Raw genomic sequence first — 19,015 nt, forward strand, 5'->3', positions numbered from 1 at the left:
AAAGTGTTCAGTGTCACAGCGCGGTTTTTTTATAATTAATCACCATTACCAAAGTCTGTTTAAACTCTACTTATTGAATTATAACGCTTAAGAAATTCAAACTTCATTGATAACATTCATCTTAGGGTAACCCCATTGGGGTAACCCATGTTTATAATTATGAATAATCACGAAAGCCAAAGAAACCAGCCATTCTATTTTACTATACTTTTGAATATCACAAAAATTTAGGTATCCAAGTATCTGGTAAGCGCGTTACACTTAAGGCCACGTATCAAATGCAAACCTATTCACAAAAAAATAAATTCAAATATACTTTATTGCACCAACAGATCAATCACAGAAGTAGAAGATGTTTATCCAGGTACATAGCAATTGACGGCCGTATCGCTTAAAGAGAGTTCTGTCAGAAAATAAATATTCTCAATGGTCAGTCAAGAGACATACGACGCGACACATGTAAACACTTGCCTTCGTATTCAGCCGGCTATTTATACAAATGCGACCTACTCGGCGCGACGTTAGCATTCAACTCTTTACACAAGTACGCACCGCTTGCCTGCGACCGCGCGCGATCATATCGATCGATTCGATATTTAAAAATTTAAATCTCGATTCCGGAGTTCGGAGCTTAGTGGAATTACGCGGAGTTTTAGGGTTAACCAATAACAGTTTTGATATAATACAGTGACCTTTGTGAGAATATTACCAATTACACTTGTTATAATGTGTTTGTCCGAGTGAAGACATTAACATTTGTTTTGTTCATTCAACTTTTGATTTGTAAGTATAATTTTTTATTTTAATATCTGCAAATAGCAAGGCTGTGTTGTTATTTTAATTCAGAAGTTATTTCATCTGTGCTGTTTAAGAAAATAATTTATAGTATGTATTTGTGTATTGTTTACTTGCTATTTTAAGAACAGTACATGTGACTTCGAAACTACTTTCCAGCCAAGTATTGTTTCGGCCAAATAGTAAATGTCATTTGTTACAAATTCAAAATAAGTCACGTCAGAATAAAACTCTAAAGTATCTACGCGCGCCGTCTTTTGTTTTGTTGACATTCTTCTTTCAACATTTTTATACTATCTATTGAAATTACGTTCGAGGTTTTAACGTTATCAGCTCTAAGATTATCTTATCATGCATCGTGTTCTTTGTTTTTAATCTACATATTTACTAGAAGAGAATGACATTTTAAACGTACTTACACTTGAAAAGACGTTAGAAGCCACAGGTATACTGGTCTCAAGGGAAATTAAACTTCAGGTTATTGCAGCAAAGGAAAATAAATAAATATCATATTGCTGGTCAATCCTCTAAGGGTTGCTAAGACCTCGTCAAATATTTGATACCAGCTGACCGTGGGCACTTTGATTCAATTTTAATCATCGCTCACTCGGGGGAAATGGCTTGTGGCCTAGAAAGGGCTGGCCTAGGCTACTATACAAACATAGTATACACACATTCATATCGATGCGAAACCACAGAATACATTGACAAAACAAAGTAAAGGCAGAACAGGGGTTAAAATGGCCACATTGAAGCAGTTCATCTAAGAAAGCAATATTGCAATTTGACATTTGCGCATATAAAGTAAGTGCGCAATGCAAACAAATATCAAATAGCAATATTGCTTTCTTAGATGAATAGCTTCGATGTGGCCCTTTTAACCCCCAGAACACGGATAGAATGTGATCATTCAGTTTTAGTAATATGGCCTATCCAACATAAGTAAGTAAGTAGGTATATTAGGTAAAGGAAATAGTGACACATTTAATTTTATTTTCTACGGCCTCCGTGAACCAGTGGCCTTTGGCGGCTGAATAACAACTCTGACACCAGGGTTGATGAGGTTGGTTATCCACCTCACAAATAGTAGCCGAAACTGACATCTAACATACCTCTAAGTGAGGATCATTTCACTTTTAAAGAATGGAGTGATCAGCTTACATGTCCTAACCAATGTATTAAGCATTATCGAATTGGGCCTGGCCTGTTATGATAATGTGTTTGAATATGTAAATATGTAAAGTAAAGTAAGTAGGTAAAGAGTAGAAGACCATTTCATTCGTCTTGTCTATATTCAAATTTCGAATGTGGCTGCAAGTTGTCTTTTAGAGATTTAAGATTATAGGCGCACATTGTGAAACATAAGTAAGTCGTGTAAGTATATCTAATTTACACTCTGATTACAATAATTTAAAAAAAACTACTTACGTACGCAGAAACACAAAAACAATCATTCAGCAAAAACAAATATGTCACGCATGTGCGCAACCGCATTGTAAATAGTTGCTATTCAACTTATTATTGATATAAGAAATTGTAAGTAACGCATTGTTAGAAAATAAATTATTTAAAAAAATATATAATAATAATAATATGATATATGATAATTTAATAATAGTAGATAAAAAATATATATATTTTAGTGTTCATTCGGATACTGAAATAAATGAATGAATATATTTCAAAAACAAATTATTGTGATTTGTACCACTTATTTTGGCACAATAATTATCTATACTTATAATAAATCTGTAGAGAGGTCAATTCTGTACATTAAATATTTTTTCAAAATAACTATCAGGGGGTGATAAGTGATCGATACTGATGCCAAAAATGCAATCAGTAAAATTTTTGTCTGTCTGTCTGTCTGTCTGTCTGTCTGTCTGTCTGTATGTTCCTTATAGAAACAAAAACTACTGGACGGATTTTAATGAAACTTGGTACAATTATTCTTCACACTCCTGGACAGGTAATAGTATACTTTTCATCACGCTACAATCAATAGGAGCAGAGTAGTGAAGGGAAATCCTTTTGTATGAAAAATCTAAACCACTCAAGTTAGACGTTTGAAATTTGGCATGCAGGTACCTTAGATACCGTAGAGGTGCACTAATAAAGGAATTCCCGAAATTCCCACGGGAACGGGAATTAGCGGAAAAATCCTTTTGTATGAAAAATCTAAACCACTCAAGTTAGATGTTCGAAATTTGTCATGCAAGTACCTTAGATACCGTAGAGGTGTACTAAGAAAGGAATTCCCGAAATTCTTACGGGAACGGGAATTAGCGGAAAAATCCTTTTGTATGAAAAATCTAAACCACTCAAGTTAGATGTTTGAAATTTGTCATGCAGGTACCTTAGGTACCGTGGAGGTGCACTAAGAAAGGAATTCCCAAAATTCTCACGGGAACGGGAATTAGCGGGAAAATCCTTTTGTATGAAAAATCTAAACCACTCAAATTAGACGTTTGAAATTTGGCATGCAGGTACCTAAGATACCGTAGAGGTGCACTAAGAAAGGAATTCCCACGGGAACGGGAATTAGCGGAAAAATCCTTTTGTATGAAAAATCTAAACCACTCAAGTTAGACGTTTGAAATTTGGCATGCAGATACCTTAGGTACCGTAGAGGTGCACTAAGAAAGGAATTCCCGAAATTCCCACGGGAACGGGAATTAGCGATAAAATCCTTTTGTATGAAAAATCTAAACCATTCAAGTAAGATGTTTGAAATTTGTCATGCAAGTACCTTAGATACCGTAGAGGTGTACTAAGACAGGAATTCCCGAAATTCCCACGGGAACGGGAATTAGCGGAAAAATCCTTTTGTATGAAAAATCTAAACCATTCAAGTTAGATGTTTGAAATTTGTCATGCAAGTACCTTAGATACCGTAGAGGTGTACTAAGAAAGGAATTCCTGAAATTCCCACGGGAACGGGAATTAGCGGAAAAATCCTTTTGTATGAAAAATCTAAACCACTCAAGTTAGACGTTTGAAATTTGGCATGCGGATACCTTAGGTACCGTAGAGGTGCACTAAGAAAGGAATTCCCGAAATTCCCACGGGAACGGGAATTAGCGGGAAAATCCTTTTGTATGAAAAATCTAAACCACTCAAGTTAGACGTTTGAAATTTGGCATGCAGGTACTTTAGTAAACTTAAAGCTTAGTTGCAACGGGATATTGCAAAATTCCCACGGAAACGGGAGTTAGCGGGAAAAAAACATTTGTATGAAAAAATCGAAACCGCGTAAGATAGATGTTTTCAATTCAATTCAATTAAATTATTTATTGCATTCCATGAAGTACAATGGGGTGTTACATAGGCATAGAAACTAAAACATGGACCCTGTAGGGCACAGCAACGTTGAAGGGAAGAGAGGAAGTGTGTATTAAAATTAAAACTCAATGAACAATCAATTAAAAAAAAAATCAATTCAATCAATTGATTGCATGCATGCATACCTTAGTAAAAATAAAGTTTATTTTTGGCTGTATTTTGAAAAATGGGAGTTATTGGGAAAAAAAATGTATGAAAAAATTTAAACTGCATAAGTTAGATGCTTGAAATTTGATATGCACTCCCACACACACAAAGATCTCTCTCTTATATAACACGCCACGCGGACGAAGTCGCGGGCAAAAGCTAGTACTTAATATTATTGTTTAAGACTGTGCAAATAAACATCTACTGTGTCAAGGATTTTGATAACGTTTCGGTCTTCTGATAAGTCTTATGGTGCATATAAACATTAAAAAGTTACTTGTAAATTATCATTATCCTGAGTATATTTTAAGTACATTTTGTATTTTTGTTTTCGTTTTTGTTAATTTATACAATAAAAATATATACTTTAGGTAGGTACAGTCATGAACAGTATAATGTACCCACTTTAGGACTCTGTCGCACTAACATATTTGACATTTAGTGAGACTTAATGTTCAATTTGTCAAAAACGTTAATGTGACATGGTACCAAAGTGTATAATAAGCTCGTTTTTAGATGCTTTCAATTTCACTTGCGGAACAGTTGCGCTTCAGTTTCGCGATCAATTTATCGCACCGTTTATCGTTACTTAGATATTATTTTATATAAAATACCACGGCGTTGCTATTAGACTGATATTTGCGAAGTTCTGTTACAAGTTGAGACTAATGTATACACCATTAAGTGTTTGCAACAAAGTGTATTTTATTTATAGAAAACAAGTTTCTCTTTGGGTGTAGCTACAATTCTATACTTACTTACATGTAACATAAGTAAAGAGGCTGAATGTAGATTTTTGAATGAAGACTAATAGAGAAAAGTTGAATGATTGAGTTGGAACGAACGGAGTGAATGGATTGAGTGGAGTGATTTGAAATGGTGGGAGACGATTGGTGAAAGCCAGGGGAAGGGTGTTTTAGAAATTTAGTTAGAAGAGTTTTTAAGGTGTAATTATGGTAAAAGGAAAAATATTTTAAAAAAAGAGAGCATTTTGTTTATTTTCTCGCCCGAAGATTTCACATACAAGAGACATTTTATATGCATAAAATATTGACAATAGAAAGGAATGGAAAGCTACTCAAAACCATAAAATAGTATTATTTCCATAGTATTCATAATATTTACATAGTAACAGTCAGTTTACTATCATCATAAACAAATGCAACATTGCAATACAGTGATAAGATATTATGTACGCTAATAGATACTTAATTGAATTTATATTGTATTGCGGGGTCAATATTGCTACTATAAATAATATCACAGTTTATAGTTTTAAGGAAGTTTACTATTAAGTATCTATATATACACCATCAATGAATAACGGCCTTCGTGGTCCAGTGGTTGAGCGTTAGGCTCACGATCCGGAGGTCCCGGGTTCGAATCCCGGTAGGGAAATGTCACAAAAAGTACTTTGTGAACCCTAGTTTGGTTAGAATATTACAGACGGATCACCTGATTGTCCGAAAGTAAGATGATCCGTGCTTCGGAAGGCACGTTAAGCCCCAGTCCCGATTACTAATACTTACCTATGTAAGTAAGTAGTCGTTACATGAGTTATGTCAGGGTCTTTGGCGGCTCAATAGTAACTCTGACACCAGGGTTGACGAGGTTGGTAATCCACCTCTCAACCCACACGAGAGAAGGAGAATGAATAGATTAATACATGGTATGAAATTAAGTCTGTCACTAATGATTTTGGCTTCTCAACCATTATAGACGACGGTAACATAAACTGCCTATATACGTCCCACTGCTGGGCACAGGCCTCCCCTCAATCAACCGGAGGGGGTATGGAGCATACTCCACCACGCTGCTCCACTGCGGGTTGGTGGAGGTGTTTTTACGGCTAATAGCCGGGACCAACGGCTTAACGTGCCCTCCGAAGCACGGAATCATTTTACTTTTTCGGACAATCAGGTGATTCAAGCCTGAAAAGTCCTTACCAAACAAAGGACAGTCTCACAAAGTGATTTCGACAATGTCCCCATCGGGAATCAAACCCGGACCTCCAGATCGTGAGCCTAACGCTCTAACCACTAGACCACGGAGGCTGTTATAGACGGCGGTATCTTTCCCCAATTATCTTACTCATCATTATGATGATGGTCCAATATGACCAGTGATTAATCATTCCCGGGAATGTTCTCGTTGTAAAAACTCTTCAATAATAAGGACACTGGCTGCTTTTTTTTTTCAAATTGTCCTTTCTTGTACTCTGGTCTTATCTCCATAAAGATTAGTAATAAAGCTATTTGTAAATAATAAATATATACATACATACATACATAAACTCACGCCTATTTCCCACCGGGGTAAGCAGAGACTATAGAATTCCATTTGCTTCGATCCTGACACACTTCTCTTGCTTCCTCCACATTCATCAATCGCTTCATACTCGCACGCCGGTTCAGAGTAGAACGTATTGAACCTTTTCTAAGGACATCTCCAATTTGGTCATCGTAAGTTCTTCTCGGTCTTCCTCTGCCAGCCCTACCATCAACTTTCGCTTTATATACCGCTTTTGCAATCCTATTATCCTTCATCCGCTCTACGTGTCCAAACCAACCTAACATTCCCTTCTCAATCCTAGTCACTATATCGTCTTTTACACCACATCTCTGTCTTATCACACTGTTTCTCACTCTATCACTCAACTAATAAATATATGAAGGTGCATAAATAGCTTAAGCTTAATTTATTGTGTCCATCAAGTTTCGTATTAATTTATAACTACATTTAAAAATTGCATTAAATATTTTTTTATATTATTTATTACAATGTTTGGATCATAAATGATCATCACGTGCTCAGCGGTGAAGGAAAACATCGTGAGGAAACCCACATTCCCGAGAAATGCATGTTCGGAGGTAAGTCACCTAATCTGTATTGGACTGGATTTCTCTTCGCGGGTTGGTAGGTCAGACAGGCAGTCGCGTCTGTAAAAAACCGGATCTGCCTTCAGGTTAGGTGAGCGGACCCCGTGAAAAACGGGACAATGATGATTACTTATTATAATGAAAACCTAGTATTCACCTTTAGAAAAATCACATTCTGATGTGATTTTCGTAGACATAACCTCTTTTCCATATATTTCAATTAGTTACAATCCATGTTAAAAAAGAAACTCCACATTTTTACCTTGAATTGGAAATCACTACATAGTATAAAACAAAGTCGCTTTTTCTGTCCCTATATTCCTATGTACGCTTAAATCTTCAAAACTACGCAACGGATTTTGATTCGGTTTTTTTAAATAGATAGAGTGATTCAAGAGGAAGGTTTATGTGTATAATGACATCCATTAGATAGTGGAGAAATACTGTTATTTTTGAGGTTTTTAATGTGATGTCGTAAATAATTTCATTTTTTCCTCAGCATTGCACCCGAGCGAAGCCGGGGCGGGTCGCTAGTATATATAATATATATTTTTGACGTGACTTATTGTAGATTTGCCGCAGATAGTATTAACTACTTGGTCGGACAAATGGGGAGCGCTGAAGGCAAAGTTTATGACAATAGGCCTGAGGGTGCCTGGGTACTGAATTAGGACTAGCTTGCCTTTTACGAGGTTTTGATAGCAAAAATCACTCTCACTTTTGTGAAAACTATAAAACGTCGTTATGTGTTGCCGCTACTTGAGTTTTATTAATACAACTTGTCATATAAATCCAATAAATAAAGAGCACGAACAAGTTGAGAAAACTCCGTCAATTCAACCTTGACAAGTCGCGACAATTTGGCGAAGTTTAGCAAAGACAGCAGTTTTGTAGGGATCCTTGGTAAATGCAAACCAAACTAATATTAAAAAAAAAACATTACCCTACTTCTCCGGCAGTCGGGCAAAAATAAACGGGCACATTTTATGTACTTTATGAGATGTTTCAAAGACTTTCAATGAGAAAATCTCTTTCTGTTTTGCTTACATACATAAATAAACTGCCCGTCTTGTTTATTCGCCATTTTTTTTTTTTACTAATATATCAAGATCCATATCATCAGAAATCTTAAAAAATATATATAATTAACATGTCAATACCTAAACATAAGCGGCGCAAAAGTAGCAATAGTCCCTAAGCACTCTACAATATAACATAACTTTCTTTAAACCCAAAAACGGTTTACTTTTTATGTACAGTCAGGAGCAATATCATGTACCCACTTAAGAACCCTGTCGCACTATCATATTTGACATTTGATGAGACTTACGGTTTAATTTGTCAAAAAAGTTACTGTGACATGGTTTCAAAATTTATACATATTAGTACTCGTGACCGTACGTATATAAATAAATAAATAAATGAATAAAAAAATAAAAATAAATAAAAAACAAAAAAAATGAATAAATAACGTCAATAATACTATAAAACCTGCTTTACTTTATTACGGAACCTTTATCCGTAATAAGATTTGCCTCTTCCCAACATTTTTATCAGGTTACGACTGGAAGTTAGACCGATGAATGCTTGTCTCAGAAAAAGTTTTTTGCGAGCGTAGTACATCTGAATAATGAACTCCATTTCAGTACTCTTTTATTTAGTGTCTTCTTTACGTAGTGTAGATTCATCACCTAAATAAATTATTGACATACTAACCTATTATATCATGCCTACTTACATGATATAATAGGTTATGATACGATAATCATACTACTATTAAACAGAACGATTAGTTCAATAAAATTAGTGATTATACTTCAATAGAGATAACGACCTCCGCGGTCCTGTGGTTGAGTGTTGGACTCACGATCCGGAGGTCTTGGGTTCGATTCCCGGTAGGGACATATCACAAAAATTACTTTGTGGTCCCTAGTATGGTTAGGACAGTATGATTGTCCGAAAATAAGATGATCCGTGCTTCGGAGGCCATGTTAAGCCCCGGTTACTACTTACTGATGTAAGTAGGTAGGTAGGTATGTATCATGAGCCATGTCAGGGGCCTTTGGCGGCTCAATAATAACCCTGACACCAGGGTGGATGAGGTTGATACTCCACCTCACAACCCACATGATAGAAGAAGAATAGAGATAACATTTTACAATAGTCTCAATGCGCGGTAAGAATTGAATAAGCATAGAAGATAGTGCGTTTGATATTGCTAAGAGCATAAGCATTTTAAATAAAAATAGGTATACATAAAATGCTATAGGTAATCTGTTTGTTTGTTACTCTTTTATGTTCAAATCACTGAGCCAATTTAGGTAAAAATTGGCACACAAATAGATCGAAACCCACGATCAGATATAGCGCACTTTTCAAGGTTAAACTTTAGGTAGTAGATCAATCAATGTTTAAAATTCTTATATAATCGCGAGCGCAATCCTAACCCCTTACATAATAATAAGTATTTTTTTATTAAATATGCCTCAGCATATTGAGATAATGATTAACATAATAAGATACTTAGGTATTATCGTTTCATGATTCCAAATCATTTCTTCCATAAAATATACAATCGTTGTTTGGGTTAATTTTTGTTTTTAACTTGATCTTTAACCCGAAGTATTAAGGTCGATAACATTAAGTAAGGACTGGGATAGTGCAAAAAAAGATAAAAGTAAATAAATACTATAGTATTACATATAGCGGAAAAAAACGACCTAATGACTTTGTATACTTATCAAGAAGTTATCGCCCGTAAACGTGTTTAACATGTGAACTTGTTTTCAAAAAAAAATGTACAAGACATTGCAATTCTAAACACACAAATTCACGTCTGTAATCTCTAATGCAATATGAGCTTGAATGTGGGCGGATATAGGGTAGAGAAACACACAAGAAAGTGTGGATGGGTTGTGTGAAGAAGGATATGACATGTGTGTGAAAGGTGTGAGTACCGAGATGATGACTGACAAAAATAAATGAAAGAGGAATACATGTTGTACCGACCCCATAAAAAGTGGGATAAGGTCGGGAGGATGATGAATCCCTGATGGGAAGAGAAAGTAAAAAAAAAGAACATGCATCAACACACACATAAACAGCCTATATACGTCCCACTGCTGGGCACAGGCCTCTCCTCAATCAGCCGGAGGGGTATCTCCCTCCGGTTGCATCAGACGATGCATCAAAAGTTTCGTATGGAGTATAGCCAGCCCTCTGTGGACGTGAAACGTGGACACTGACATAGAAAGACAGAGAGATACTCGAGGCGTTTGAAATGTGGTGTTGAAGGAGGATGGAAAGAATAAGTTGGACTGGAAGAGTTACAAATGAGGAAGTGCTAGAAAGAGGCAAATATTGAGAATTATTGAGGAGGCAGGATGATTGGACACTTCATAAGACACGACTAATTTATTAAAAACATCATAGAAGGAAAGAGAGGACGAGAAGACCAAGAAGAGCTTACATGGAACAGTTCAAACAGAAGGTGAACGTCGTGTCTTATAAGGAAGTGAAGGAATTGGCCTTTGGTAGACAAGAATGGAGAAAACTACACAAAAAAGATCAAAAAAGAGCAACTTAATAGAAATGAAGTAATCTATCGGTCTTATAGATATAGAAAGTTTTATAATTACTTTCGTCATAATAGCGTAACGTAACGTTGAAAATGTGCAAATTATTATCTTGACCATTGATGTATAATAATATTATGTTACTATCCCGACCAAGACTTGACATAATTCAAGGTCTTAACTTAAGTACGGAAATCGTAGACTGATGTTTCCTTCATATTCACAATGTGCAAGGTACTTGTTATTGATATCCTTACATACCTACTTCTAATAATGGATCTGTTTCCGCGGTAGGTACCTAGTTACGGATAGGGCTGTAATAAGGATACCGGAAGACAGCCAATGTAAGTACTTCCTACTTAGGGACGGTACTCAAAAATATCGGCGCCCGAAGGACGAAATATACCTAACGACCCTATTAAAAAGAGATAGCGTCAAAACTAGCTCAGTGGGTAGGCCCGCTACAAGGTGGACCGACGATCTGGTGAAGGTCGCGGGAAGCCGCTGGATGCGGGCAGCGCAAGACCGATCGTCGTGGAGATCCTTGGGGGAGACCTATGCCCAGCAGTGGGCGTCGAACGGCTGATAATGATGATGTTGATGAGCGTCAAAACAATGATTTCATCATCATCATCATTACTCTAGTCATAGAGGCGGCCAAATAGCTCGCGAGAAACAATTCAGAACCCCCATACTGACCTCACCAGCGTGGTCGACGTTTACTGCCCTTGGCTCACTAAAAATGGATTGATTCTTTCAAATATAATCCTCTCAAATGACGCCCTGAACGGAGATTCGTGCCCGATTGGGCACGCTCAAGTTTTGGTGTCTTAAGTTTGAAACCTGATGAGATCTTTTAGTGCTCCCCATTTGTTCAGTCAAGCATTTAATGCTATTTGCGGCAAATATACAGACATGTCAAAAAAGCAATATAGCAAAGAAGTGACACAAGATTCACAACACAGATTTTTGAACAATCTCAATGCCTGCGCTCACATTAAAATAAATACAATGGTGTCTAACAGCCTCCGTGGTCTAGTGGTTAGAGCGTAAGGCTCACGATCTAGAGGTCCGGGTTCGATTCCCGATGGGGACATTGTCGAAATCACTTTGTGAAACTGTCCTTTGTTTGGTAAGGACTTTTCAGGCTTGAATCACCTGATTGTCCGGAAAAGTAAGATGGTTCCGTGCTTCGGAGGCCACGTTAAGTCGTTGGCCCCGGCTATTAGCCGTAAAAACAACTCCACCAACCCGCATTGGAGCAGCGTGGTGGAGTATGCTCCATATCCCCCCCGATTGATTGAGGGGAGGCCTGTGCCCAGCAGTGGGACGTATATAGGCTGTTTATGTATGTATGTATGATGTCTAATAATTATAGAAAGTAAGTAGACCTAGCAAACAAACCAACTTGTTAGCAATGTCAGACATTTGTTCTTTCAAACAAAATTGCCTAAACTAATTTAGGTGTAAATAGACATTAATTGGCAATATTCGTAGGTAGGTACTAGACTAACAAGACAGTTGACGAATTAAATTAATTGTTATAATTAATTGAAGAACGTACAAGCACTTGAAATGTAAATTGTTTTCAAACTAAAAAGTTTAAGGATTTGTAATTGTAATTATGTACCTACGTGTGGGTTGCGGGATTGTGTTTTAAACCGCATCTCCGGAGTGTACATATAAAGGTTTTATGAGCACATTGTTATACAGTATATCTACTTCTATCGTGTGGGTTGTAAGGTGGAGTACCAACCTCATCAACCCTGGTGTCAGGGTTACTATTGAGCCGCCGAAGGCCCCTGACATGGCTCATGTAACGAATACTTACATCAGTAAGTAGTAACCGGGATCAACGGCTTAACGCACCTTCCAAAGCACGGATCATCTTACTTTCGGACAATCAGGTGATCAGCCTGTAATGTCCTAACCCAACTAGGTACCACAAAAAATTTCGTGATATGTCCTCACTGGGAATCCAACCCGGGACCTCCGGATCGTGAGCCCAACGCTCAACCACTAGACCACGGAGGCCGTTACAGTACATAAAATCACGCTTATTCCCGTTTCCACGGAATTCGACTTACTACGATCCTGACACATCACTTTCGCTTTTTGCACTCTCATCAAAGACTAAAAGTAATCCGCATAATATACAGAATGGCCAAATAGCTTATGTTCTAAACATTGCTTCGTAAACGAATATAAATTTGAAGAGAGCCTCATTGACTACCACACCTATGTTCAGCGTTTATTTATAGTTTGTGAGATATTGTACAATTTAAAAAAAAAACTATCTTACTTCAAACATAATCATCAACATAATCATCGTCACCGTTTTCACGGGGCCCGGATTTGATAGGTCCGGTATTTTACAGGAGCGGTATTTCACAAATAATTTGATTTTATTTTTATTTTATTCATAAGATATCCAACAGCAGTTTTACAGGTAAAGTTAAAGCATCTAAATTACATAGTGTGTCTTAGCCAACAACAGGATATCATAGATTGCGTTAACTATTGAACCGAAATTAACAGAAAACAATAACAAAACTTAAATGAACAATACGCTAGTGTACAAACGAGTTACATACAATGGTTTAAAAAGTTAAGAATAAAATATTTAAATTATAATTATTTTAACTACAGCATTAGAGTAATAAGCGAGTGAATTGCAAGACATAAATCAATCTGAAACAACGTAATAATAAAACGTTTACGTCAGACCTCCGATTATTATTTTGTCATTAAAATCATTGTTTTGTTGCTATCTCTTTCTTGATATTATTTCTTATATTACCTGTGTACGGTCCTGACAGGTAACCTTATTGCCTTACAGGTAATAACTATTCTTGTTACCTACTCAATTTGTAATAAGAGAAAAGTTCGTTCTGAATGTCGAGTTCGATCAATGAAACAGACTTTACGACTAGATTAAAGGTTCTAGTACCTTCTTAAACTACGAGTAAGAACTTCTGAAAGAGTTACCCAAGTTTCGGAAACTTTACACGCTGAAGCAGACTTAGTAAGTTTGAGACTCTAGACCGCAAATAGGTATAGTTGAAGAGCTTTTATGACTAATTTTTCTTTCGTGTGGGTTGTGACATAAATTACAACCTCATTAGCCCTGGTGTCAGGGTTATTATTAACGGCGTCCGTGGTCCAGTGATAGAGCGTTGGGCTCGCGATACATAAGTCCCGGGTTCGATACCCGGTAGGGACATATCACAAAAACCACTTTGTGAGCCCTGGTTTGGAAGGCACGTTAACCGTTGGTCCCGGTTACTACTTACTGATGTAAGATCACAAAGTTTTTTTTTGTTACGTACGTAGGTAGGTACGTAACAAAAAAAGGTATGGTAAGTAGGTAGCTACTATTAACGTAGGTCTAAATCATGAATATAGAAACAACCATTGATGTACTATTACAGTAAAAAAATAATTAAATCTATCATAAAAAGTGAAAGGACCGATCTTATATCGTGGTTACTATAAGGGTGAAGTCACACGATCACGTAATAAACCTCCTATTTATAGATAGAGGACGTCATAAGCGGTGACAAAAAAGGGCCATATCGGAAATAAGACGCAGGGAAAATCATTTCCGTCAGAAATATCGACGGATACGATCTTTTTGTAACGTTAGGGAGAGCCATTGAGTAGGCATGATAGTATGTGAAATAATATATCATTCTCGTATGTCATCACCTAACTCTTTTTTGTCTCCGTGTGATGATACTTTTATATATTGACTTGCACAGCCAAAATTAAGCAAAATTAAAAATTTTGAAAAAAAACCCACGACGGTAAAAATTTCATCGAAAAAGAATAAAATAACTCAAAACCCCCGACTTAACCAAAGTATTATGTAACGAAATATTATATTGGACTTAAAAATACTTTCTAAAAAAGAGTTGATATCTCGAGACATCGGTAATAGATATACTTAAGTACCTAAACAATGAATATGGATGTTTACAGATTTTCCTAACGTGTCTGTTTCTCGAAGATATACTTAAATGTAGCGATACTAATTTTACCATAATACATAACCGAGGAATATCCGTCGGGGGCTGCCATTAACCGTCGTGGGTAAAAAAGGTGCATCACTTCGCAACAATGCTAGTCATGGACCGTCTGAAACAAACGTATGAGGCCTATGATGGTGATGATTCTACTTTATACATAAACTTACATCTGCAATCCCCTAACAGGTAGGTACAAACAATATCATGTACCCAATATAGAATTTAGAACCCTGTCGCATTAACATATTTAATATGACATTTAGTGAGACTTACAGTTTAATTTGTCAAAAAGTTAATGTAATATGGTACTTACTATAAGTCGACGGAGAACAAAAATACGCAAGTTATCAGAAGACAACTTGCAAACAATTTTGTTATTTTAATTCATTATAGTTATATTATTGACAACTTGTGGCACTGCCAACCCCATTAGGGATTACAAATGTGCGTTTATATATGTGAGAGTCTTTTGTAAATATTTCCTTTTATTTTGGAGCAATAGAGTATATTTCTATTTGTTATTACTAAAATAAAATTTTTAACAAAAAAAAACCGACTTCAAACGCAAAACTAAAAAGCAATAAATAAATTTACTTCGCACAAAGTAATTAGTACGTATTTTCAATTAGTTAATTATTTTATAAATCTGAAGCCGGTGCCAAGGAAATGCTACAACGAAGTACCGATTCATATATTTTTCAATACTGATTGTTTTGTAATTTTTTGTTTGACATTGTTTTGTAATTGCTTTGATATAGGTATTAAACAATATTGTGTGTACATAGTAATTTGATATTGTAGTAGGGTTGTTGTAGCATTTACTTGGCACCGACTTCAGAATTATAAAATAATTAACTAATTGAAAATACGTACTAATTACTTTGTGCGAAGTAAATTTATTTATTGCTTTTTAGTTTTGCGTTTGAAGTCGGTTTTTTTTTGTTAAAAATTTTATTTTATTTTACGATTTTAAGTGATGGTTAGACCGAGCAAGGATGCAGACAGACAGATTTTCTGATTTATATTCATATATAATAATATAATATATTATTAGTAGTGATCACAATTATTATTGATGAACATGTTTACACACACACACTCACACACGCGCTAACGCACACGAGCACACGCGCATGTACACACGCACACACACAGACACACGCACACACACACACACACACACACACACACACGCGCGCGCACACACACGCACACACACACACATGTGTATGTGTACATACACACATGTGGTTGTCAGTGGAAGCTGCTATCATACACACTCACGCATACATATAGATACAGTAGATTTCGCGTGGTGCGCTCGCTGCTAAAGCAGCTCGCGTGTCCTGTTTATTCGAAACTGTCCCTCTTCGTATGGCGGCCATCTTGTTTTTCCGCCACTTTGTTCTTTTTCACCGGCGACAGAATTTGACCAAGATTTAAATGGGTGTCGTGGAAACAAACAAAATCCAGGTGCAATAGGTTTGCCAGGCCGTAGGATGTCTCCCTGATTGGGAGCAGTTTTCAAAGATGACGTTCCGATCACACGCCTATACATCATTTTTACCCCCAAGACATTTTCTGGAAAAACAAAATTTTGTATGGCGGCCATCTTGTTTTTTCGCCATTTTGTATTTTTTTCACCGGCCATTAAATTCGACCAAGATTTAAATAGGTTTCGTGAAAGAAAAATTGGTTCAGGTGTGATAGTTTCGCCAGGCCGTAGGGTGTCACCCTGATGCGGAGCAGTTTTCGAAAATCGGGAAGTATTTCCATACTTAACATAACGATCCGACCACAACCCCGATATATATTTTATATCCCGAGACATTTTCTGAAAAAACAAAATTGTGTATGGCGGCCATCTTGTTTTTCCGCCATTTTGTTTTTTTTTTACGCGCTATGGAATTTGACCAAGATTTAAATAAGTGCTCTCAAAGAAATATTGGTTCACGTGCGATAGTTTTGCCAGGCCGTAGAGTATCTCTCTGATGCGGAGCAGTTTTTGGTGATCAGAAAGTATTTCCGTACTCTACATGACGTTTTGAGTAAGCGCCCCATACATTATTTTTACCCAAACGGGCTTCTTCCAAAATCGACAAAATTTTGTATGGCGGCCATCTTTTTTTTCCGCCATTTTGTTTTTTTGCACCGGCGATTGGATTTGATCAAGATTTAAATACGTTTCGTGAAAGAAAAATTGCTCCAGGTTGTATAGTTTTGCCAGGCCATAGGGTATCTCCCTGATGCTGACCAGTTTTCGAAGGCCGGGAAGTTTTCCCGAAGCCTAAAGATCGATCCGATCAATATGACTTTACAAACGCACTAGTCGCTCCTACGATTTTTGAAAATTCCCCTCGGTTTCTCTGGTCTTCCATCATCAGATCCTGACTTCCTTGACATGGGACCCCCTTGGGTATATCTCCTTTCAAACAAAAAAAGAATTATCAAAATCGGTTCATATACGACGAAGATATGCCCGAACAAACATAAAAAAAAAAAAAAAAAAAAAAAAAAAATATACGGTCGAATTGAGAACCTCCTCCTTTTTTGAAGTCGGTAAAAAGAAGACTAAAAGATAAACTATGTTTAAAATATAATCGTTACGAAAGAAGTCCCACAGCGCTACTGTCGCAGATTCTGCATAGATTTATTACGACTTGTCAATTAGTTCCATTAAAATTTTTAACAAAAAAATACGACTTTAAACGCAAAACTAAAAAGCAATAAATAAATTTACTTCGCACAAAGTAATAAGTACGTATTTTCAATTAGTTAATTAATACAATACAATACAAATACACTTTATTGCACCAAAATAAAAAGAAATAATTACAAAAAGTATAAAAAAAATTAAAAAAAATAATTAAATAAATAAATAATTAATTATAAGTAATTTTGAAGTCTGTAAAAATCCGTCGACTTCGTGGCGCGGATTATTATTTTAAACCTTGTTTATTTTCTGTCTTCGGTTTGTAATAACACTGCAAATATTGAACAAAATATCAACTTGTCATAGCACTTGCAGTATATTCACAAAAAGTTTTTATTTTACTCACTCTTCATAAACTTCAAATGGGATACATGCAAATTGCAAATATAATTTAAACTTTTGCAATTTCCACTTCAATTTATCATGCATTCTATTAAGTATAAGTCATTACTGTGAGGCGTGCCGCAGACTGATTTTGATGGATAAGGAAAATTGTTTAACAGGAATAGGGAAATTATTCTTGATATTACTTTGTTTTGTACATTTTCTACCTACTTTCTGTGTCAACGTTACCTAATTACACACTTACCAACTACGTGCGTCGTTGTCCTTTTAAAAAAAATCAAAATCAAAAGAGATTTATTGCAATTGTACAGTACAAAAAAAGATGTCATAGGTACATCTTTTCTGTGGCTTCACCTAAGTAAACAATACTACCGCACCCTTACCCGAAGCATGCCCCGGACACTTCATACAAACTGTCTCGTTTTACACAAGACACCCACACATTAACGTTATCGTACACGCGCATCTGCGTGTGTGACGCGTCTGATGCCATACGATTCAAGTCTAAAATGGGGGTGAGGTAAACCTACCTCAGACGCTGGTGGGGGGCGGAGAGACGCCGTTCTATACGTAGTATTATTCCTTATTCAATGCCCGAAGGTTCACTCGAAAAAATGGTGAATGCGTTTTTTAAATCGAATCGTTAGTTCAACAAAACTTCGACAATCATAGAATTCACCTTTTGGCATTAAAAAATTCAAGTTTCAGTAGACATAGACAAGCATAAGATAGAGAATTAAAATTTTCATAATTATTTAATACCTACTTATAGAAAATCAATTTTGTAAATTAAGTGCATTGCATAACTTACAAAACGCCATTTTCTACTTACATCAAGAAAGAAAGAATAAAGGATTTACGTGATAATTATGTTGCAGGAAAAAAGAAACAAAATGTTAACACAACATTAGTAAATGGGGGGCGTCTAATATAAAAAAAGATCTTTAAAGTAAAGCAATCCTGCAATTCTTATTTTTTAAAATATTTTTTTTGTTCCAGGATTGAAGAAGAAAATCAAATATGGCGTCGGGTTTCACCTTCGCCAATGCAACAGTAGAGAATGGATTCTCCGACTTAGTGCACGACCACCTCAAGGGTGTAGGTAGACTGTTCTATTTAACTTCTCCTAAGGATACTATGTATGAAAGGAAAGAAGACGTACCTAACTTTTTTAAACAGGTAAGGAATTGT

General features: G+C 36.2%; 1 protein-coding gene across 1 annotated transcript in view; it reads left to right on the forward strand.

Moving 5' to 3' along the window:
• Nucleotides 1-507: 507 nt before the first annotated feature.
• Nucleotides 508-19,015, forward strand: part of LOC126369397 (alkylglycerol monooxygenase-like) — a 47,854-nt gene continuing 29,346 nt past the window's right edge. The window contains exons 1-2 of the mRNA XM_050013793.1: nucleotides 508-783; nucleotides 18,824-19,003. Of these exons, the coding sequence (XP_049869750.1) occupies nucleotides 18,845-19,003 (159 nt within the window). The 5' untranslated portion in view covers nucleotides 508-783; nucleotides 18,824-18,844. The remainder of the gene's footprint in view (nucleotides 784-18,823; nucleotides 19,004-19,015) is intronic.

This window comes from Pectinophora gossypiella, chromosome 9 (genome assembly GCF_024362695.1).
Source record: "Pectinophora gossypiella chromosome 9, ilPecGoss1.1, whole genome shotgun sequence".
NCBI lineage: Eukaryota > Metazoa > Arthropoda > Insecta > Lepidoptera > Gelechiidae > Pectinophora > Pectinophora gossypiella.